Source organism: Oncorhynchus keta, chromosome 26 (genome assembly GCF_023373465.1).
Source record: "Oncorhynchus keta strain PuntledgeMale-10-30-2019 chromosome 26, Oket_V2, whole genome shotgun sequence".
NCBI classification, from domain to species: Eukaryota; Metazoa; Chordata; class Actinopteri; order Salmoniformes; family Salmonidae; genus Oncorhynchus; species Oncorhynchus keta.
Window position 1 is genome coordinate 1205757 of NC_068446.1, and position 23227 is coordinate 1228983.

Consider the following 23227-nt stretch of genomic DNA (forward strand, 5'->3'; position numbering starts at 1 on the left):
AAGGGGACATATGTTATGTTCACGTGAAGGCTGGCTGAATTCTGGGTAAAGGGGACATATGTAATGTTTACGTGAAGGCTGGCTGAATTCTGGGTAAAGGGGACATATGTTATGTTCACCTGAAGGCTGGCTGAATTCTGGGTAAAGGGGACATATGTTATGTTTACGTGAAGGCTGGCTGAATTCTGGGTAAAGGGGACATATGTTATGTTCACGTGAAGGCTGGCTGAATTCTGGGTAAAGGGGACATATGTTATGTTCACGTGAAGGCTGGCTGAATTCTGGGTAAAAAGAGGACATATGTTATGTTCACGTGAAGGCTGGCTGAATTCTGGGTAAAGAGGACATATGTTATGTTCACGTGAAGGCTGGCTGAATTCTGGGTAAAGAGGACATATGTTATGTTCACGTGAAGGCTGGCTGAATTCTGGGTAAAGAGGACATATGTTATGTTCACGTGAAGGCTGGCTGAATTCTGGGTAAAGGGGACATATGTTATGTTCACGTGAAGGCTGGCTGAATTCTGGGTAAAGGGGACATATGTTATGTTCACGTGAAGGCTGGCTGAATTCTGGGTAAAGGGGACATATGTAATGTTTACGTGAAGGCTGGCTGAATTCTGGGTAAAGGGGACATATGTTATGTTCACGTGAAGGCTGGCTGAATTCTGGGTAAAGGGGACATATGTTATGTTCACGTGAAGGCTGGCTGAATTCTGGGTAAAGAGGACATATGTTATGTTCACGTGAAGGCTGGCTGAATTCTGGGTAAAGGGGACATATGTTATGTTCACGTGAAGGCTGGCTGAATTCTGGGTAAAGGGGACATATGTTATGTTCACGTGAAGGCTGGCTGAATTCTGGGTAAAGAGGACATATGTTATGTTATGTTATGTCAGCATGTCTACAGATTCTCCCTGTTTTTGTTTGCTTGGAAATGTTGATACTGGAGACTGACAGAAGAGACTATGTAACCTTGCACTTATCGCAGCTGAGAAATGCTTTGCCATTAATTAGATGGTTGGTTATCCTCCCACAATGTCACAATGGATGGCAGAAAAGTCACGTTTCACTAGATGTGATTTATTACAAGAGGCACACTGTGCAACTCTCAAAAGGTCTGGATGCCTTACATGGAGTACTGTACGACAAAAGGAGTTGGTATTGAAAACAGGCCCACGTCAGGGGAGATACAGAGCATTCAGAATATATTCAGACCCCCATCTCTGCAGCATGGTAGAGTGGCTAGACAGAAGTCACTCCTCAGTAAAAAGGCACATTACAGCCCACTTGGAGTTTGCCAAAAGGCACCAAAAGACTTTCAGACCATGAGAAACAAGATTTGCTGGTCTGATAAAACCAAGATTGAACTCTTTGGCCTGAATGCCAAGCATCACGTCTGGAGGAAACCTGGCATCATCCCTACGGTGAGGCATGGTGGTGGCAGCATCATGCTGTTGGGATGTTTTTCAGAGGCAGGGACTGGGAGACTAGTCAGGATCGAGGGAAAGATGAACAGAGCAAAGTACAGAGAGATCCTTGATGAAAACCTGCTCCAGAGCACTCAGGACCTCAGACTGGGGTGAAGGTTCACCTTCCAACATGATAATGACCCTAAGCACACAGCCATGACAACGCAGGAGTGGCTTCGGGGACAAGTCTCTGAATGTCCTTGAGCTGCCCAGCCAAAGCCTGGACTTTAGAGAGACCTGAAAATAGCTGTATTTCATGATTTTCTTAATTCCTTGGTCAGATTTGTTTTGTCTTTATTTGTCCTTGTCGATTGTAGGCCTTAGTATGCCCTTTGTAGGCCTTTTATTTGAATGTGTGGGATTTATCACCGTTTGCAATCAGTCGGTTGTTTTATGCTCTGGTTACCTTCACATTGAGGTTGGTGTTTGAAGACGGCCTTGATAGCGTGTTTTATGCATCTATTTCATGTTGCACTGCATGCCTGTTCCACAAGTAAATGAGTCAATGGAGCCTATGTATGATGAGGTTGAGTAGTACATTTGACACGCCATGCTGCAGACCTTTGAACCTAATATCATAATTGATGTCTGGGGTAATTTTTTTTTGCTGTTCTCCAAATAGCATTTTGGAGTCAAAGCCCCCTCCACCCCCAAACTACAGTACTTCCCACGGCTCTACAGTAATATTAGGCCTAAAAGATAAATGACATTGTCCTCCATCTATTTACTTTCAAGCATGGTTGGCTATTGAAGGAGCAGTGGATAAATGGTTGCCTAATATTTGTTCCAATGCATCAAACACCTCCATTGCCCCCCCCCCAAAGAACAATATGCTTGTAATGCAATTGGTCAAAAACCACTAGAAGGTGTGCATGTGTGCAAGGTCAACATTTATAAATACCAACCTTTGTGGAAAAACAGGCACATGCCAGGTTTAGAGCATTTCTTGTTGTTGTGCACACGCACCTTTGACAAATGAGGCCCCTGTTCCTTCGTGAGGACAGATTCTTTTCCAGTATACATCTATCTCTAACCCCTGGTCCCAAATGGAACCTTATTCCCTATATACTGCACTACTTTTGACCAGGACCCATAGGGAATAGTGCACCATATAGGAAATAGGGTGTCAACTGCTGTTGCCTGTTAAAGGTCCAGGGGACCAGGTTTCGACCACCGCTGGGATTTGGTTCACAGTGTGTAGAGGTGGCGTCGCACGGTTGACCGTAAATCAACCCCTCTGGCCAGACAGATAGGTGCCAGAGACCGCAGTCCAGATAGGGTGGCGATATCAGTGACAGTGGACCTGTCTCAATATGCTGTCCCCCCCCAAGTCATCGCTTTGCCTACCGTTTTACAGTGTCTTCAGAAAGCATCGATACACCGTCACTAATTCCACAGTTTGTCGTCTCACAACCTGAATTCATACCCCACAATGACAAAGTGAAAACATGGTTTTAGACATTTTTGCAAAATGATTGAAAATTAAATACAGAAATATCACATTTGACATAATCGCCAAATACAAAAGGTGTAGACCTTTCCGTGAAATGCTTAATTACAAGCCCTTAACCCACAATGCAGTTCAGAATTTGTTATTATTTTATTTACACAAGTCTCCCCCCCCTTGATATTGTGCAATAGACAATCATTCTTGCACCCCTTTGCCGTGACACTCCAAATTGAGCTTCAGGTGCATCCAATTTCCTTTGATCATCCTTGATGTCACTACAACTTGATTAGAGACCACCTGTGACCAATTAAGTTGATTGGACATTATTTAGAAAGAAACATGCATATCTGTATACGGTCCCACAGTTGACAGGTCAGAGCAGAAAATATAGCACTCCGGTAAATTAACTTCAATTGAAATGTTGTGTCATCTCATTTATGTTCTTTGGGTTACAGTATATTTAATCAATTTTTAATTCCGGGACTGACGCAACAAAATGTGGAATACGGCAAGGTGTATGAATACTTTCTGAAGGCTCTGTATGTGTTGTCTGAGCGTGCGTCAGAGAGAGAGAGAGAGGTGCCCAACATATGTACTTAGCACCTTGCCAACACAGGTGTGTGTGTGTGTGTGTGTGTGTGTGTGTGTGTGTGTGTGTGTGTGTGTGTGTGTGTGTGTGTGTGTGTGTGTGTGTGTGTGTGTGTGTGTGTGTGTGTGAGAGAGAGAGAGGAAGGGAGAGAAAGATATAGAGCTGAGGAGCAAGCGACTCCACAACAACAGAAATAGTTAGTGCCTTGTGGATGTAGGCAAGACAGTATGGAGAATATACTCTTCAGGCATGAAGTGCTGTGGACAAAGTTAAAGGATACCAGGCATGAGTTGCGTCCCAAAGTGCTCTGGTCAAAAGTAATGCACTCTACAGGGAATAGGGTGCCATTTGGGATAGAGCCAAAGGAGCATACACACACCTGTCCCCCTCTCGTCTCTGAGACAGCATGTTCTCTCCTTTTAGGTCCCTTGGCAGGCGGGGTGGAGGGTCGGGGGTCAGGGTAACATGGTCAATGGGGGGTGGGTTGGCACAGCGTGACTGGACAGAGACGTGCCTGTCGTTCTGTTCTGAGTGGGGGGAGTGTCTGAATGACAGTGCGATCAGATCAGTCAGAGCGCGACAAGGATAGGCCTCACTATTTCGTAACTGCTGGCGCCCGCTGTGGTTTCCATGTCAACAGCCCCAACCTGCTGCCGATCGCCCCCAAGAGACCCGATCGTCGCCGCCGTCGACCAGGGAGCGACAGATTGAAATAATCCAGCCCTGAGCTGAGACTATAAAGTGGAGCGGGAGGAAGAGGAAGAGGAAGAGCAGCAGTTACCATGGAGAACTTTCTGAGGGATAAGGATATTTGGATAGTAGGCAGCATGTGTCTGGTGGCGTCATTCCCATGGCAACGGATCTGGAATTTATTCACCTACAAGAGGAAGAGGGGCAGGGAAACACCCTCGCCAGACATACAGGTACTAGTAGTTTGCTGTCTTAATGGGTTCATTCATACTACCGAGCTGAGCCAAAGTGAACTGTGCTGACTGGTTTATGCATCCACTATTGTTGCTGGTGGACAATGTAAAAATAAAATGGTATAGCTTAGGTCAGCATGATAGAGTAAAAAGGGTACATGATTGCGGGGCTTTGTGCTCAGGTTTTGCAGGTGTGACTGGTAGAATCTTTTTGCGGAGGTGAGTTTCTGTTCACCTTTTGACCCATGAGAATTGGACATTTTTGTTAGTGAAGCAAGTTCTACACAGGCTGTTTTCATGTTTTTCATCATCCATAATTCAAAGATGGTAGAGGATAGAGAGACAGAAAGTGAGAGTACCAGTTGGCCTGTAGGAGGAAGTGATGTCTTGAAAGATGACACATTATCACCTTAACAGACATGTTAATCCATAGTGACTTTGAAATGCATACTCACATGTGTAAAGACGGTGATAGTTTGTAGTCTTTGTCGTTACGTGAAAGAGACTTAGAACCGGTTTCCTGTACACAGAATAAGCCCAGTCCTGGACAAAAAATGACTTTCAATGAAGATTCTCAATTGAGCATGCTTTAAAATCCAGGACTATGCTGGATTGGGAGCTCTCTGGTTTTGCAGGATCAGTTTATACAATTCTAGGCCCTAATGGCTAGGAAAGACCAACCTGGCCTCAGAGCATTTCATATTATTCTGTATGTAAATCCGAGATACTGCATTTAGTATGATATGTTACATTTGGTATGGTTACATAAGGCAGATGTTTATATAAGGCAAAAATGAAAAGAGGGTGGTTGGGTTGGCATATAAAATGGATGTTCTAGACATTCTAGATGATTCGGTGCTTCTAACTTTGTGGTAACAGTTTGGGGAAGGCCCTTTCCTGTTTCAGCATGACAATGCCCCGGGCACAAAGCGAGCTCCACACAGAAATGGCTTGTCGAGATCTGTGTGGAAGAACTTCTGGCGTCCTTTGACAGCAGTGGACAGCAGTGGAGTTTGGAGTGTGACTGTTTGAGGTTGTGGACAGGTGTCTTTTTATACTGATAACAAGTTCAAACAGGTGCCATTAATACAGGTAACAAGTGGAGGACAGAGGAGCCTCTTAAAGAAGAAGTTACAGGTCTGTGAGAGCCAGAAATCTTGCTTGTTTGTAGGTGACCAAAGATTTATTTTCCACTGTAATTTGCAAATAAATTCATTAAAAATCCTATGTGATTTTCTGGATTTTTTATCTAATTTTGTCTGTCATAGTTGAAGTGTACGTACCTATGATGAAAATTACAGGCCTCTCTCATCTTTTTGAAGTGGGAGAACTTGCACAATTGGTGGCTGACTAAATACTTTTTTGCCCCACTGTACATACCATACGAAATATAACATATCATACTAAATGGAGTTTCTCAGATTTACGTACAGAATAATACAAAATGCTCTGAAACCATGTTGGAAAGACAACTATGCCCAAACTGCCAGGCGAGACAACGTGCTCGGTAGACTTGTGATATGTTTGATTGATCATGTCACAGGCCTTGGAAAGAAGACCTGGCCATCTCTCATCTGAACTATGTCCATGTGATCTGAGGGTGGCAGTGGCTGCATTTAGTTACACACAGCTTTCTCTCAGAGAGATCTGAAAAAAAAAGGTTCTGCTTCTATGGTGCAGCTACAGATCTGGTGAGGATCAAAACCATGACAAAGATATTGTGTCCAATTCAGAGGTAGTAAGTGTGTTGCTGCACACTGTTTACATGCTCCCAGTTATACAATTCAGAGGTAGTAAGTGTGTTGCTGCACACTGTTTACATGCTCCCAGTTATACAATTCAGAGGTAGTAAGTGTGTTGCTGCACACTGTTTACATGCTCCCAGTTATACAATTCAAAGGTAGTAAGTGTGTCGCTGCACACTGTTTACATGCTCCCAGTTATACAATTCAAAGGTAGTAAGTGTGTCGCTGCACACTGTTTACATGCTCCCAGTTATACAATTCAAAGGTAGTAAGTGTGTTGCTGCACACTGTTTACATGCTCCCAGTTATACAATTCAGAGGTAGTAAGTGTGTCGCTGCACACTGTTTACATGCTCCCAGTTATACAATTCAAAGGTAGTAAGTGTGTCGCTGCACACTGTTTACATGCTCCCAGTTATACAATTCAAAGGTAGTAAGTGTGTCGCTGCACACTGTTTACATGCTCCCAGTTACACAATTCAAAGGTAGTAAGTGTGCACAACTTGCGTAAATCATTGATTGACGAGTCAAATGGAGAGTTGTCGGAACACCGTCACTGGACACACTGTTTCCCAGTTATAAGCCTGACTCAGACTCGCGGGGTCTGACAACTCGGATGGAGAATTACTGGTGATAACAGCGGACGATATTGCCACTCCTCTTTGCCATATCTTACTACTAGAAAGTGTGTGTGCTCAGGCCTGGAAGGAAGCAAAAGTAATTCCGCTACCTAAGAATAGTAGAGCCAACCAATCAGCCAGTAACCAACTCTGTTTGACCAGATGCAATGCTATTTTACAGTAAACAAATTGACAACAGTCTTTCAGCACGAAGGTCATTCAACCAGCACAGCACTTACACAAAATGACTGATGATTGGATGAGATAAATTGATGATTAAAAGATTGTGGGGGGCTGTTTTGTTAGACTTCAGTGCGGCTTTTGACATTATTGATCATAGGCTGCTGCTGGGAAAACGTGTGTAATGGCTTTACATCCCCTGCTATAATGTGGATAAAGAGTTACCTGTCTAACAGAACACAGAGGGTGTTATTTAATGGAAGCCTCTCCAACATAATCCAGGTAGAATCAGGAAATACCCCAAAAATCATAAATTAGATGTACATTTATTGAATTGTTTTGCTCAATCTGATTGGGTGGGTCTGACTCCCCATTGGGTGGACTGATTTAGCTTACTCAGAAATGAATGAGAGCGAGGAAGGAAGAAGGACACAGTCATAGGTAGTGTGATCAACAAAAAGATGGCTGAATTCTAAGAAAGAGATACCCAATTTGGGTTGTCAAGGGGTGGCAAACAGCTACAGTATAGAGACGGGAGCTGAAGGGTTAAAGGAAAGAGAGAGCGTGTCGGTGTATGTCGGAGAACTGAGTGGGTATGTGGTTGGTATGTGTCAGTGGTGAAAGAACACAGCTTAATATGTCATCGTGTGGTCCTGTTGAGGTCTATGTCATTAGTGTGTCCGGTAATACAGTGTGACCACAGATACATTAGTTAAAGGACAAGCTTGACTTCTACCACTTTACCCAGAATTACGGGGGTCAAACATTGGATCTCTGAATAATGCTAATTAAATCATTCTCCTATTTGTTTAAGTTGCAGCGTGTACTGCTACAGTGGTAAACATTAATGTTTACACCCCACCTCTGTGTCATGTTAAAAGAAAATGATATCAATGTTGCTGCACCTGTCATCCCGGGACAGTCCCGAATCTCAGCACCTTTTCAGGTGTTACGCTCACGTAGCCTACTTTTTGAATTGATTTTGTTTGACAACATGATGAAACATCATGATTGGTTAAATTAAAAGGTATTAAACAAAATATACAGTTAAATGACATGTCTTTACTATTAAGCCCATAGAACATGTGTATTTGCAAGGTCCTGTGAAGGAAATGGCGACCCCAAAATGACACGATTCACTCTCGCACTCGCTCTTTCACTTCTTCTTCTCTCTCTCTCTGTCTCTCTCTCTCTGTCTCTCTCTCTCTGTCTCTCTCTGTCTCTCTCTCTCTCTCTCTCTCTCTCTCTCTCTCTCTCTCTCTCTCTCTCTCTCTCTCTCTCTCTCTCTCTCTCTCTCTCTCTCTGTCTCTCTCTCTCTGTCTCTCTGTCTCTCTCTCTCTCTCTCTCTCTCTCTCTCTCTCTGTCTCTGTCTCTGTCTCTGTCTCTCTCTCTCTCTCTCTCTCTCTCTCTCTCTCTCTCTCTCTCTGTCTCTGTCTCTGTCTCTGTCTCTGTCTCTGTCTCTGTCTCTCTCTCTCTCTCTCTCTCTCTCTCTCTCTCTCTCTCTCTCTCTCTCTCTCTCTCTCTCTCTCTCTCTCTGTCTCTGTCTCTGTCTCTGTCTCTGTCTCTCTCTCTCTCTCTCTCTCTCTCTCTCTCTCTCTCTCTGTCTCTCTGTCTCTCTGTCTCTCTGTCTCTCTGTCTCTCTGTCTCTCTCTCTCTCTCTCTCTCTCTCTGTCTCTGTCTCTGTCTCTCTCTCTCTCTGTCTCTGTCTCTGTCTCTGTCTCTGTCTCTGTCTCTGTCTCTGTCTCTGTCTCTGTCTCTCTCTCTCTCTCTCTCTCTCTCTCTCTCTCTCTCTCTCTCTCTCTCTCTCTCTCTCTCTCTCTCTCTCTCTCTCTCTCTCTCTCTCTCTCTCTCTCTCTCTCTCTCTCTCTGTCTCTCTCTCTCTCTCTCTCTGTCTCTCTCTGTCTCTGTCTCTGTCTCTCTCTCTCTCTCTCTGTCTCTCTGTCTCTCTCTCTCTCTCTCTCTCTCTCTCTCTCTCTCTCTGTCTCTCTCTCTCTCTCTCTCTGTCTCTCTGTCTCTCTGTCTCTCTGTCTCTCTGTCTCTCTCTCTCTCTCTCTCTCTCTCTCTCTCTCTCTCTCTCTGTGGTGTACTGGACACCCGTGCAAAAAGTTATTCATAAAACCTGTACATTTCCATATGCGCTAGGAATTGTTTGATTCTTTAGGCTTTAAACAGTACCTTATCTCTGGTATATCTTGGCCTGCATTATTCAAGACTAAGTTTAAATAGTGTGTAGCACAATGTCTCGGGAAAGACTGTCTGGCTTGGCAATATTCAGTATAGAAAACAGTGGGGGTCGTAACCTGGATCTAGTCTCCTGAGGACTTCAGGGGAGTCTCTCAAGTCAGATTTAATTTGATTTAATTTACCTTGAATAATGCATCTCATTTGCATAGGCTATTAGCCAGACAAAATTAGTTGAGTTCAACAATAAATAGTGTCTGAATTTATCCTCAATCTGACTACTTTTTTCCCTCATTGTTAGGCTATTTGATGTGTATTTTATTTATGTTGTTCATAAATAGCAGCTAAATAGTACATAGTAAAAGTTGACAATGGTGCATCACCTAGATTTGAAGTCAACAGAGGAGAAAGGCAAGGTTGCCCAAATATCTCAAAGATCTCAGGTTTAAATCTGAATTTGAAAAAGTGTGACCTTTTTAGCATTGAAAGGTACTGATATCACTGAAGCTTGCAGTATTCCAGGCAAAGGCACAGTGGGATACAAATTACAAAAGAAAAGGAGAGAATGACCTTTAACCTTTAATCTTTCCCCAGTTGTCTCAGCTATAGAAAAATAAGTTCAACTCACAGATGCACCCTGTGCAGATGCACATACAGGAAATCGTATACACACACACATACATAGAAACAGGTGCCTCTATCGCTTACTATGTATGTCGTCTTGCAGTATCTCATGCAATAAATTATAATGATTGCAAACTGTGCCAGTTGTGTTTCGTGTGTGTGAAAGTGAGTGTGTTTAGTAGCTCTTGTCTGTGGTCTATGTGTGTGTGTGTGTGTGTCTCCCAAACAACCCGGAGTCATGTGACCAGTCCAGCCGCATCCCATGTCTCCCTAAGGCCAATGATAGCGAGATGAGATGGGAAGGGAGGGATGGAGGATGGGCAAACATACCGAGTGAGTGTGAAGGAGAGAGATTGTGGGAGGAGTAGAAGCTAGGGAGACATGTTGAGTGAGTGTGAAGGAGAGAGATTGTGGGAGGAGTAGAAGCTAGGGAGACATGTTGACGGTTTCGAGGGGGGGAAGGGAAGGTGAGTGTCAAAGGGGCAGAAGAGTGTCTATTTCTTACATCACCCATGTAGCACTGGACAAAGAGGAGGGATGATGGGAGGAGGAAGTGCAGAGAGAGAGGGAGGAGAGAAAACGGTTGAATTGAGCTTTTGACTGACACACGATTACAGTAGGTAGTTAAAGAGCTATTCTACTGCAGTCCCACTTTATGGGCTGTCAGCACGTTGGGCTTTTAAAGACGGATAGATGACTAGATTTGAAAGAGACAGATCGATAGATAGAGACAGAGAGAATTCAGAGAGGACAGGGATATACAAGAAGACATCAGTGAACATGGACAAGCGATCCCACTGTGGAAAAAACTGGTTGAATCAATGTTGTTTCAACATTATTTCAACCTAAAAATTCAACATGATGACATTGAATCAATGTGTAAAAATGATTGGAATTTCAAAAAGGCATTAATGCAAGGGCATTTATTCAATCGTTTTTTTTTACCCTGTTTTTTTTTTTTAACCTAAATCCAATGACATTTTTTTGTTAATTTCACATTTAAATTAAACCCAAATGTAAATCAAAACTAGATGTTGACGTCTGTACCCAGTGGGATGTTTATTTCTTATTCAACCACTTGACTACAGAGCCAACAAATCAAATCAAATCAAATCAAATCAAATTTATTTATATAGCCCTTCGTACATCAGCTGATATCTCAAAGTGCTGTACAGAAACCCAGCCTAAAACCCCAAACAGCAAACAATGCAGGTGTAAAAGCACGGTGGCTAGGAAAAACTCCCTAGAAAGGCCAAAACCTAGGAAGAAACCTAGAGAGGAACCGGGCTATGTGGGGTTTCTTCTGGCTGTTAGAGATTATAACAGAACATGACCAAGATGTTCAAATGTTCATAAATGACCAGCATGGTCGAATAATAATAAGGCAGAACAGTTGAAACTGGAGCAGCAGCACCTGGGGCACTGTCCTAGGGCTCAGGTCCTCCGAGAGAGAGAGAAAGAAAGAGAGAATTAGAGAGAGCATATGTGGGGTGGCCAGTCCTCTTTTGGCTGTGCCGGGTGGAGATTATAACAGAACGTGGCCAAGATGTTCAAATGTTCATAAATGACCCAGCATGGTTGAATAATAGTAAGGCAGAACAGTTGAAACTGGAGCAGGAGCATGGCCAGGTGGACTGGGGACAGCAAGGAGTCCTCATGTCAGGTAGTCCTGGGACATGGTCCTAGGGCCCAGGCCAGTTGAAACTGGAGCAGCAGCATGGCCAGGTGGACTGGGGACAGCAAGGAGTCATCATGTCAGGTAGTCCTGGGGCACGGTCCTAGGGCTCAGGTCCTCCGAGAGAGAGAAAGAAAGAGAGAAGGAGAGAATTAGAGAACGCACACTTAGATTCACACAGGACACCGAATAGGACAGGAGAAGTACTCCAGATATAACAAACTGACCCTTGCAGCATAAATACTGGAGGCTGAGACAGGAGGGGTCAGGAGACACTGTGGCCCCATCCGAGGACACCCCCGGACAGGGCCAAACAACAACTATAACCCTCTGATGTATGATTAGTTAACAACATTTCCAGGGACACCAATGGATTTACCATTAAACGATTCAGTCGGTGTGACCGGAGGAGGCCAGTTCTGTAGCATCCTAGAGAGTTTTGTGTGTCTCTCCTGATCTCTAGTGGTCTGGGGAAGGAAGGACAGGAGTAACTCCATTAAAATATCATCTGACTTCTAATTCTGCGTAACCCTCTCTGACTCCAGTTGGAGCGAAAGATGAGTGATGGTTCTTGACTAATCCAGCTAATTAGCTACTGTTTGATTGACACTTAAGATTTAATTACAGGTGAGAACCAGGATAGAGTATGCTGACTTGCATTGGACTGTCCTTTGAGGACTGCTTGGCGGTAGTTTGTCAAATTAGGTATGTGCAGTACGTTTCTAAATAATATCCTGTTTTGGTTTTTAAGTATCTCAAGTTTCACCTGGGGTAACTGAGGATGGCTGGAGTTATTATTCTTTTAACACCCTGGCCTTCTCAGTGTGGCCTTGGTCTGTGTGTGTATGCGCATGTGTGCATGCATGTGTCGGGGCTAGGAGGAGAAGTCAGTCCCACTGCTCACACCACAGGGTCAGAGGGCACCGTTTACCCAGAATACCCGGCTTACGGGTACTTCTTTTCCGAAAAAAGTTGTCTTGAAGGCATAAGCAAAGTTACATAATATAATCCTGGGAACCAGGTCGTCGTGTGTTTATGTTTGTGTGTTAATGTGTGTGTGTCCGCATGAGTGGCCAATTTAGTGTGTAGCCCGTCGGTCAGCGAGCAGCTCACAAAGCTGACATCACTAGCTACCTCTGCATGGAAACAACCTCTCAACTAAATCAGATTCTGAGGTCATTCGGAATGAAGAACGTGTCATATCTGGACGTCACTGACACAGTGACCATGAAAGGACACACCGGTACATACTAGTGACAAAGATAAACAAGCCAGTGACACATAAGGTCGGGCTTGAGAGACGGGCTGTGGGTTGAGGAGGCTAGTGTACAGGACATGTTAGGCGTGTGTGTGTGTGGGGTGTGTTTGTTAATATTCTGATCATTTGTCCACTCTTACGGGTGTCTCTCCTTCTCTACCTTCACATTCTAGACAAGTCATCAACCTGATAAGTAATCTACAATGGCTATTCGTGTATTGTAGCTAGTGGCTAAGCTATACTATCTCCTATATGTAACCCGAAACTGAATTCTAATTATGTAGCAAGTGGCTATGCTAAGCTATCTCATACGGTGTAGTCTGAACCTTTTATGCAATGTAACAGATACCTTTATTTTAGCATGGCTAGCTAGCGCGGCTTAATTCTATTCCTCTTCATATATATATATATGCCATTTATATATATATGCCATTTAGCAGACGCTTTTATCCAAAGCGACTTACAGTCATGTGTGCATACATTCTACGTATGGGTGGTCCCGGGAATCGAACCCACTACCCTGGCGTTACAAGCGCCATGCTCTACCAACTGAGCTACAGAAGGACCACCGAGGCTATTATTGTAGCCTTGTGTTCAGGCTGAGGTATGCTCCCAGTCCCTCCTCCCATGTTGTGAAGTCAGTCTATTACCGGTGGGCTGACTGAGGGGATTGTTGATGGTGTGCAGAATACAGATGATCTAGATTAAAATAACCATTGTGTATTGACTTTGTCTCTTGGTCTTGATGAGCAACCCTGGTTTAGTTTCTGGTTTAGTTGATGAGTAACCCCGGTTTAGTTTCCCTGGCACTTTTACCACATGCTAACATTTTAGCATTTGTGGCACAAATCCGATGGTAGTCACAAGACCGATATGACATTTTTTCGCACGTGTCTAAATCATCTCAAATTGACAGTGAAGCTTAAAACAAAGTCACTTTTAGATCATGTGAATATGATACGCGAAAAATGCTAATACCCATCCCTTGACTTACAGTGGGATTTGTGCCACGAATGCTCAAACGTTAGCATGTGGAAACAGTGCCAGGGAAAATAAACCAAAGCATTGATTACTGTCATACCTTGTCCATAGACTGCTTACAAACTGAGGAAACCAATATGTCATTTTGTAATTTGGGTGAACTGTCACTTTAAGTAAAGAAGTTGACTTAAACCCCTCTTGTCTCTTATTCATTTTTGTATTCACTCAGCAATTATATCCGTCTCATCATAGTCGCTAATTGAGAACTTTTAATGTCAACGTGAATTAGGCCTCGAGACTTGCGCTGAGATCAGTGGAAGGCAGGCTCTCCAGGAAAGATTTGACCCTGGAAATGACCGGTTGGCATTTGGTTCAGAAATACTCCCGATGTGTTGTGTTTGTAACACAGGGTCAGAAGAGTTAATAGAGTCTTAGTGGCCTTGCATGCACTCTCCCACCTGTCACATGCATTCAGCACACACACACACACACACACACACACACACACACACACACACACACACACACACACACACACACACACACACACACACACACACACACACACACACACACACACACACACACACACACACACACACACACACACACACACACACACACACACAATGTGAGAGCAACAACTTACACACCAACCAAGCCATTCAAGAATCAAGTTCCCCGTGTTCAAACCAACGGGGTCCCTCGCTTTTTTTCACTCTTCACTGCAGCGGCTGTATTTTGGTCTTTGGATGTCTTTTAGACGTGGCTTGTGTTTCAAAAGAACATTCTCAGGACCGTGACATCTGACCGGAAGCTTTCGGAGCATCTCAGATGTCCCACAGATATCCCACGCATCCCCCGTCCGCACCCACCAGTGCTCAACCCCCAGCCTCTAGTGCCCATCACTTAGCCACTCACCACTGACGTCAGATACGAGCTGCACTGTATTTCGGAGGACACACTCTCTGCCCCATTCTATTCATAAAAACTCCACCTCTGTTGAGCTGTGTGGAAAAGAGGACATACTGGGCACCTCTCTCTGTTCTCTGTCTCTCTTCACAGTCTCCTCTGGCTGTATTTATGTCTTTGGGAAATGATTTTAATTTCATTGTTCTTCATTAACAAGCTGGAACTGGACTTATTGGACGTTATTCCCATTGTGAAGAGGGTTCAGTGGTCAAACAGTCAATTGGTTGGACGATCTGACGGTTTTCTGGTTGGACTATAACCACACAGGGAGTTTTCTGTGTTTGATGAGAGCAGGGAAGAGACGAGCTGCTGAGTGAAGGAGTGAAAGAGTATCATCTTGTAATTAGTGGACTGGACTCAGAAAGAGGTGGTGGTTTAAGATAAGGAAAAGGAACAATCGCCCTGGGTTCCCATTTAGAGGAAGTACAGGACGAGGAGGGTTACATTTCATTTCAACCAACCATTGACTGTTGTTTAACCAAGGATGGAAGTCGCTTGTGTTTGAGAAGAGCAGGGAAGACCTACCGTAGCTGCGTGAAGAACACAGGTGGTTACATTACGGTTTAACCAGCCATTGACCATGGTTGACCGCTCTGCTGCGGAACCCACCATGAGCTCCAGTCTGGTCAACTCTCTTGCCAAGGTGTACGACCCCAACCCTCTTCATGGTCAGAAACTGGCCGGGACAAAGCTGATACGTTCACCCACTGGACCTGACAAACAACCCCAGACACCGTCCTCACCCTCTTCCTCCTCCTCTTCTCCGGTCGTTGTTACATGGTGCGTTGAGACTGAAAGCCGCATGGACTCTCTAAGCAGTCAGATGGAGCGTCTGCTTAACATCCAGGAGACCGTCATCACCCGGCTGGACGGCCTGTCCCGGGACCTGGGGGGCGTGGGGAGGGAGGTGGCCTCTCTTCGGGCCGGGGCCTGGGGTTCGGCTGGAGGTCTGGGCCAGACCCAGGGTAAGACCCAGGAGGTGGAGGTGGAGGGTCAGGCCCAGGAGGTGGCTGTGGCCTGTAGGGTGCTCCAGGGGGTGATGCAGGAGGCCAGCCAGCGAGTGGAGCAGCAGGGGAAGAGGCTGGAGGGAGTGGAGAGGCTGGTGGAGGGAATGCATCAGGTCATCGGTTTCATCGGAGAGGTGGTGAAGAGCTCTCTGCTGGCTGAGCTGCTGTTTAATAAGCCTGGAGGCTGTAAGGGGGCTAAGGCCAAACAAGCCAGGAAGGTGAGTTTGTATGGGACACACACCACACACGCCCCGAGGAAGGCGTTAGCTGAAACGCCAGTGTGTATAAAGACACTTTGCTATGAAATAGAATGAATTAAAAGCTTCAATTGGAAATCATAATCACGTGACCCTTTTCCCCCCCATTTTTATATTGAAGTTGGATTCTGTATCTTAATATCACCATTGCTGGTCCTCTTTGTATCTTCATTAGAGGCTTTGCTTGAATCACCACTCAAAACTTTGAATGTCCATATTCAACCGTGGTCATATCATCTGCATTGGAGAGGACTATAGTGTCTGTGAAATGAGAAAGAAATGATTGGTCTCTGAGAGTTAATATTAGAGTTGCTTAGCATTAAATAGCTAAATTCTGTGTCCAGTGAAGGAGTCCAGAAGTCAGAGACTGAGCCAGACATTTATAGAGGATAATTGTGTTAGTGGATAACTCTCTGAATGTGTGACATGACTTCTCATGATTCATCAGTCTACCAGTTGGACAGTTGGCTTTGTGGAGGCATCTCCACATATCCAGCATTACACTGTGCATGTCAACCATGCTTAGTCATTTAACTACCCTTCGCCCGTTGTATGGAAGTCCTATTCTCAAGGCTGAGATAATATTGCTCCAACCTAGAACTGAAGGCAACTGGAGTGGGTTTTTTAGATGACTGGTGTTGATTTTATTAACAACATATTTTAGGTTTAACCAATGTCGAACCGTATACCATGTGCCTGTTTTCTTTGTGCTTATGTATTCAGGCTAATTTCATATTTACATTGTGTGTTTATCGTTGTGTGTCTGTAAGTTTGTGTGAACTGAACAATACTGTACTCTGTCTGTCTGTGTGCGTGATGTGCACACATGAGTCCGGTATCATTTATACCTGCTTTCTGCTGATTCAGTAGCTCTTGTCGGGACATGGCATGTACCCCTGTAATTGATAGCAACCGTTTTACGGGCTCCTGAACATTTCTGCTATTTTGTATTTTTTATTTTTGGGCATAATGTTTCTGACACTGTTTACTATGACCGAAAAGAGCGTCTGGACATCAGAATAGCTATGATTTGGATACAGATTTCTACTTCAACGAATCAGAGGCCCAGGACATACTACTCACCCGGGACCAGGCCCTTAATACTATCACATAGTAGCCTAAACCTATAGCCCTTAATCCCCAAGACTCGGAAGAGAAGAAGGCGGCGTTAGAGAGGCCGATGTGAAGGCACCCTGACAAAACTACATCGGCGAGTACATAAACCGCATCCACCCTCCCGTTCTATTGGCAAACATACACACACTCACTGGAGAACACACTTCATTCAAGACTATCAACTGGACGTGAAGAACTGTAATATCCTATGTTTCTCGGAGTCATGGCTGAACACGGACGTGTTTAATTTACTGTACATCTAGCTGGTTTTTCTATGCATCGGCAGGACAGAACGGCACCGTCGGGTAATCTCAAGGGGGGAGGTGTGTGTCTCTCTGTTAACATTAGCTGGTGCACAATCTCTAATATTAAGGAAGTCTCGAGGTGCTGCTCGCCTGAGTTAGAAAACCTAATGTTAAGCTGTAGACCATACTATTTACCAAGTGTTTTCATCCATTTTTTATTCACTGCCCAAACTGATTCTGGCAGTAAAACCGCATACAAGGAGTGGTATAGGGCCATCAGCAAACAAGAAAATGCTCATCCAGAGGTGCTCCTAGTGGCCGGTGATCTTAATTACGGAAAACTGAAATCCGTCTAACTTCATTTCCACCAACATGTCACCTGTGCAACTAGAAGCAAAAAACCCTAGCTCACATTTACTCCACATAGAAACACATACAAAGCTCTCCCTCACACTCCATTTGGCAAATCTGACCATAAGTCTATCTTCTTGATTCCTGCTTACAAGCAAAAACTCAAACCGGAAGTACTATGTTCCAAGATTGATCCCATGGCATTGAGGAGTTTACCACATCAGTCACCAGCTTCATTAAGAAGTGCATCTACGACGTTGTCCCCACAGTGACCATACATACATATCCCAACCAGAAGTCATGGATCACAGGTAATATCAGCACCGAGTTAAAGGCTAGAGCTGACTCTTTCAAGGGGCGGGACACTAATCCAGAAGCTTTTAAGAAATCCTGCTACATGCTCCGACAAACCATCATGTAGACAAAGCGTCAATATAGGACAAAGATTGAATCCTACTACACCGGCTCTGACTCTTGTCAGATGTGGCAGGGCTTGCAGACTATCACGAATTACAAAGGCAAACCCAGACACAAGCTGCCCAGTGACGTGAGCATACCAGACGAGCTAAATGCCTTCATGCTCGCTTTGAAGCAAGAAACACTGAACCATGCATGAGAGCACCAGCTGTTCCGGGTGACTGTGCAATCACGCTCATTGCCGATGTGATTTAGACCTTTTAAACAGGTTAACATACACAAGGCTGCAGGGCCAGATGGATTACCAGGACATGTACTCAGAGTATGCGCTGACCAGCTGGCAAGTGTCTTCGCTGACAATTTTAAACTCTTTCTGACCAAGTCTGTAATACCTACACATTTCAAGCAGACCACCATAGTCCCTGTTCCCAAGAATGCCATGGTACACTGTCTAAATGACTATTTCCCCATATCAATCACATCTGTAGCCATGAAATGCTTTGAAAGTCAGGGCTCACATCAACACCATCATCCCAGCCTCTCCCTCAGCGTCAGCAAGACAACAGAGCTGAATGAAGGTCTACAGTAGCCACAACAGTACTCTGTAGGGTAGCACCATGGTGTAGCCGGAGGACAGCTAGCTTCCGTCCTCCTCTGGGTACATGGACTTCAATACAAAACCTAGGATGCTCATGGTTCTCCCTCCATTCCATAAACTTACCCAGTAATTATGACATCTTCCAGAGGACGTACTCCAACCTATCAGAGATCTTGCAGCATGAACTGACATGTTGTCCAGCCAATCATAGGATCAGAAAATGTATCTAGTACTGAAAGCATAAGCTATAGCTAGCTAGCAGTGCATAACATGTGGTGAGTAGTTGACTCAAAGAGAGAGAGAGAGAATAGTTGAATAGTTCTGAACAAATCAATTTCTTCAGAAATTAAGAAGATGAGAGAGCGCGAGGGTGAGAGGGTGCTAGCAATATTTCTTTCCACTTTCATTTTCTTAGCTAGCTAATGCAGCTATGCTAGTTTAGATGTGTGATCAGGGGTCTATTCATCCTGCCGATTTTGTTGAAAAACATTTCTTAAACGGAAGCAAGTGGAATGAAATTGGGATAAACATACCTGAATTTGTCCAATAGAAACTCTTGTTTGCAACTGCAACTAGTGATTACACCCTATATCAGCTCGATGCAGGCAAGAGTGTGCAAAGTGGCATTGAATGTGTCACCGTCTGTCACCTCACATTTTTCTCTCAACCTGTGTGTCACCAACATATGCTAGGTTGTAGCAACCCTATGACGGGTATAGGAAATATTTGAGTATCACATAGTGGCCTCAACCTATCGATGTTACATTGAACTGGGTGAACGGAATATAATAATAATAATAATATATGCCATTTAGCAGACGCTTTTATCCAAAGCGACTTACAGTCATGTGTGCATACATTCTACGTATGGGTGGTCCCGGGGATCGAACCCACTACCCTGGCGTTACAAGCGCCATGCTCTACCAACTGAGCTACAGGAGGACAGTCATCCAACATGCTGTAATAGAAATAAGGCATAAAAAAAAGATTGTTCTCCCTCATCTTTAATGGCACCGACCGCCACTGACTGGTACCCTGTGTATGTAGCCATGTTCTCATTACTCATATTTTCTTTCTCTCTGCATTGTTGGGGAGTGAAGCATTTCACTGCTAGTCTACACCTGTTGTTTTTCTACACATGTGACTAATACAATAACATAAGATTTGACACACACACACACGCACGCACGCACGCACGCACACACGCACACACACACACACACACACACACACACACACACACACACACACACACACACACACACACACACACACACACACACACACACACACACACACACACACACACACACACACACACACACACACACGTTGAGATGACATGATAGCCCCTCTACTGTTCCTGTCGAGGAGATGATCTGTCCACCATGACAACCATGCTTCAGTTATGATGGCAACCATAGCTAAGGCTACAAACACCTGCATCTGTTGATGAGTAGTGAAAGATACAACTTAACTGTTGCTAACGGAAATGTGCTGCTTTATGCTCTGTTATATAATACATGCATGGGAATCTGAACCAATAGATAATTAAAGCACTCTGGCCATATGTGCAAATTGTTGGTAATGGGAGGTGCAAACGAATGTGCCAACACTTTTGGAGTCTCAAATCCTTCCCTTCTAAATGTCTTTCCATCACTCCCTTCTCTTTATATTCACTATCATAGCATTAACATGTCACATATTAAGTTGTATGGACTCAACCTGTGTGCACAAACAGGGTTTAACATTATTTGTTGATGACTACCTCATCTCTGAAACCACACACACATACAATTATCTGTAAGGTCCCTCAGTTGAGCAGTGAATTTCACCCACAAAAACCAGGGAGTCCAATGCCTCGCAAAGAAGGGCATCTATTGGTTGACGGGTGAAAAAAAAAAGCAGTCATTGAACCTTTGACCATGAAGTTCTGAGTTATTAATTCCACTTTGGATGGTGTATCAATACATCCAGTCACCACAAAGATACAGGCGTCCTTCCTAACTGAGTTGCCGGAGAGGAAGGAAACCACTCGGGGATTTCACCATGAGGCAGTTACAGAGTTAACTTTGCTTGAAAATCTATGCCAAGACCTGAAAAAAGGTTGTCTAGCAATGACCAATTTGACAGAGCTTGAAACATTTTGAAAATTATAAATGGGGAAATGTTCCACATTCCAGGTGTGGGTCTTTCTGGGTAAGTCTCCAAGAGCTTTCCACATCTGTAATCGCTGCCAAAGGTGATTCTCAGCGGGTTGAATACTTCATAGCATTAACCAAGATATATTAGTGTTTTATGTTTCATGATTTTTTTCACAAATGTTCCTATTTTTCTTCCACTTTGACATTACAGAGCATTTTGTATAGATCGTCGGCAAAAAAAAAGACAATTAAATCCATTTGAATCCTACTTTTTGACACAACAAAATGTGGAAAAAGTCAAGAAGTGTGAATACCTTCTGAAGGCGCTGTATACTTCGCACATGTTTTTTTTTAGTGGTACCAGGCTGCCTTCAGGCGAGTCTTGAGGCTGGTGGGTGTCCTAGAGCAAAACAAGACTCAACTTTTCCATAGAGGGGTCATAGGTCATATTAGTGTGTAGCCCATACTGTCCGGACGTTACAAAACAGAAGTTGGCAGATCGGCGGCACCGACTTCAGACGAGTCCCCGTGATGCTTGTTTGTGTTCTTGAGCAAAACAGGTGACATGGAAGTGTCCATGAGAGTCTCAACTGTCCCCATTAGTTTGTAGGCCAAACCGTTCGGACATGTCTTCTGGTCTGACAAACACAGCTGTAGCTCGGCCACCTTCTAGCTAAGATGCAGAAGGCCGACATTGGAGGACATTGGACATTTCCCCCTTCTGATGACCAGGTGGCGAATCACATCTCTGCATGTCTGGCAGACATATCAGTGTGGATGACGGATCACCACCTCAAGCTGAACCTCGGCAAGACGGAGCTGCTCTTCCTCCCGGGGAAGGACTGCCCGTTCCATGATCTCGCCATCACGGTTGACAACTCCATTGTGTCCTCCTCCCAGAGCGCTAAGAACCTTGGCGTGATCCTGGACAACACCCTGTCGTTCTCAACTAACATCAAGGCGGTGGCCCGTTCCTGTAGGTTCATGCTCTACAACATCCGCAGAGTACGACCCTGCCTCACACAGGAAGCGGCGCAGGTCCTAATCCAGGCACTTGTCATCTCCCGTCTGGATTACTGCAACTCGCTGTTGGCTGGGCTCCCTGCCTGTGCCATTAAACCCTACAACTCATCCAGAACGCCGCAGCCCGTCTGGTGTTCAACCTTCCCAAGTTCTCTCACGTCACCCCGCTCCTCCGCTCTCTCCACTGGCTTCCAGTTGAAGCTCGCATCCGCTACAAGACCATGGTGCTTGCCTACGGAGCTGTGAGGGGAACGGCACCTCAGTACCTCCAGGCTCTGATCAGGCCCTACACCCAAACAAGGGCACTGCGTTCATCCACCTCTGGCCTGCTCGCCTCCCTACCACTGAGGAAGTACAGTTCCCGCTCAGCCCAGTCAAAACTGTTCGCTGCTCTGGCTCCCCAATGGTGGAACACACTCCCTCACGACGCCAGGACAGCGGAGTCAATCACCACCTTCCGGAGACACCTGAAACCCCACCTCTTTAAGGACTACCTAGGATAGGATAAAGTAATCCTTCTCACCCCCCCCCCCCTTAAAAGATTTAGATGCACTATTGTAAAGTGGCTGTTCCACTGGATGTCATAAGGTGAATGCACCAATTTGTAAGTCGCTCTGGATAAGAGCGTCTGCTAAATGACTTAAATGTAAATGTAAATGTAATGTGGGGGATTGAAACGCAGCCCATGCAAAAAAACAAACAGCTTTTCATGGGGATTTCTTCGGTTTGCTATGTGAGTTTAATGTTTCTATGTCTCCTCCTCTCTCCCTGTCAGCTGAAGGGCAATGGGATGAGGGATGGGAAGGACAAGGCCAAGCTCAGCCTGAAGTGCCTGAAAGCCCAGAAGAAGAAGCCTCCAGAAGCATCAGGTAATAGAGATAGACACACAAACTTCACCTCAACTTTTAACACAATGAAGCAGTCAAATAAATGTAAATGAACTAGAGCAGGAGTGCTCTTTGGTAATACACATCCAATGAAGGCTGCTCTTTGGTAATACACATCCAATGAAGGCTGCTCTTTGGTAATACACATCCAATGAAGGCTGCTCTTTGGTAATACACATCCAATGAAGGCTGCTCTTTGGTAATACACATCCAATGAAGGCTGCTCTTTGGTAATACACATCCAATGAAGGCTGCTCTTTGGTAATACACATCCAATGAAGGCTGCTCTTTGGTAATACACATCCAATGAAGGCTGCTCTTTCGTAATACACATCCAATGAAGGCTGCTCTTTGGTAATACACATCCAATGAAGGCTGCTCTTTGGTAATACACATCCAATGAAGGCTGCTCTTTGGTAATACACATCCAATGAAGGCTGCTCTTTGGTAATACACATCCAATGAAGGCTGCTCTTTGGTAATACACATCCAATGAAGGCTGCTCTTTGGTAA

At 44.6% G+C, this 23227-nt stretch overlaps 1 protein-coding gene across 3 annotated transcripts in view; it reads left to right on the forward strand.

Annotated features, from left to right (window-relative positions):
• Positions 1–23227, forward strand: part of LOC118358606 (myosin light chain kinase family member 4-like) — a 68438-nt gene that overhangs the window by 32179 nt on the left and 13032 nt on the right. For 2 of the 3 annotated variants that reach the window (XR_008079885.1, XM_052480010.1), the window contains exon 3: positions 22603–22696. Coding sequence is in view for 2 of the 3 variants with exons in the window: in XM_052480010.1 (XP_052335970.1) it covers positions 22603–22696 (94 nt within the window). In the remaining variant the exon portion in view is untranslated. Of the gene's footprint in view, positions 1–4062; positions 4434–22602; positions 22697–23227 lie in introns of those variants that run through there. The other variant, XM_052480011.1, reaches the window with a different exon arrangement.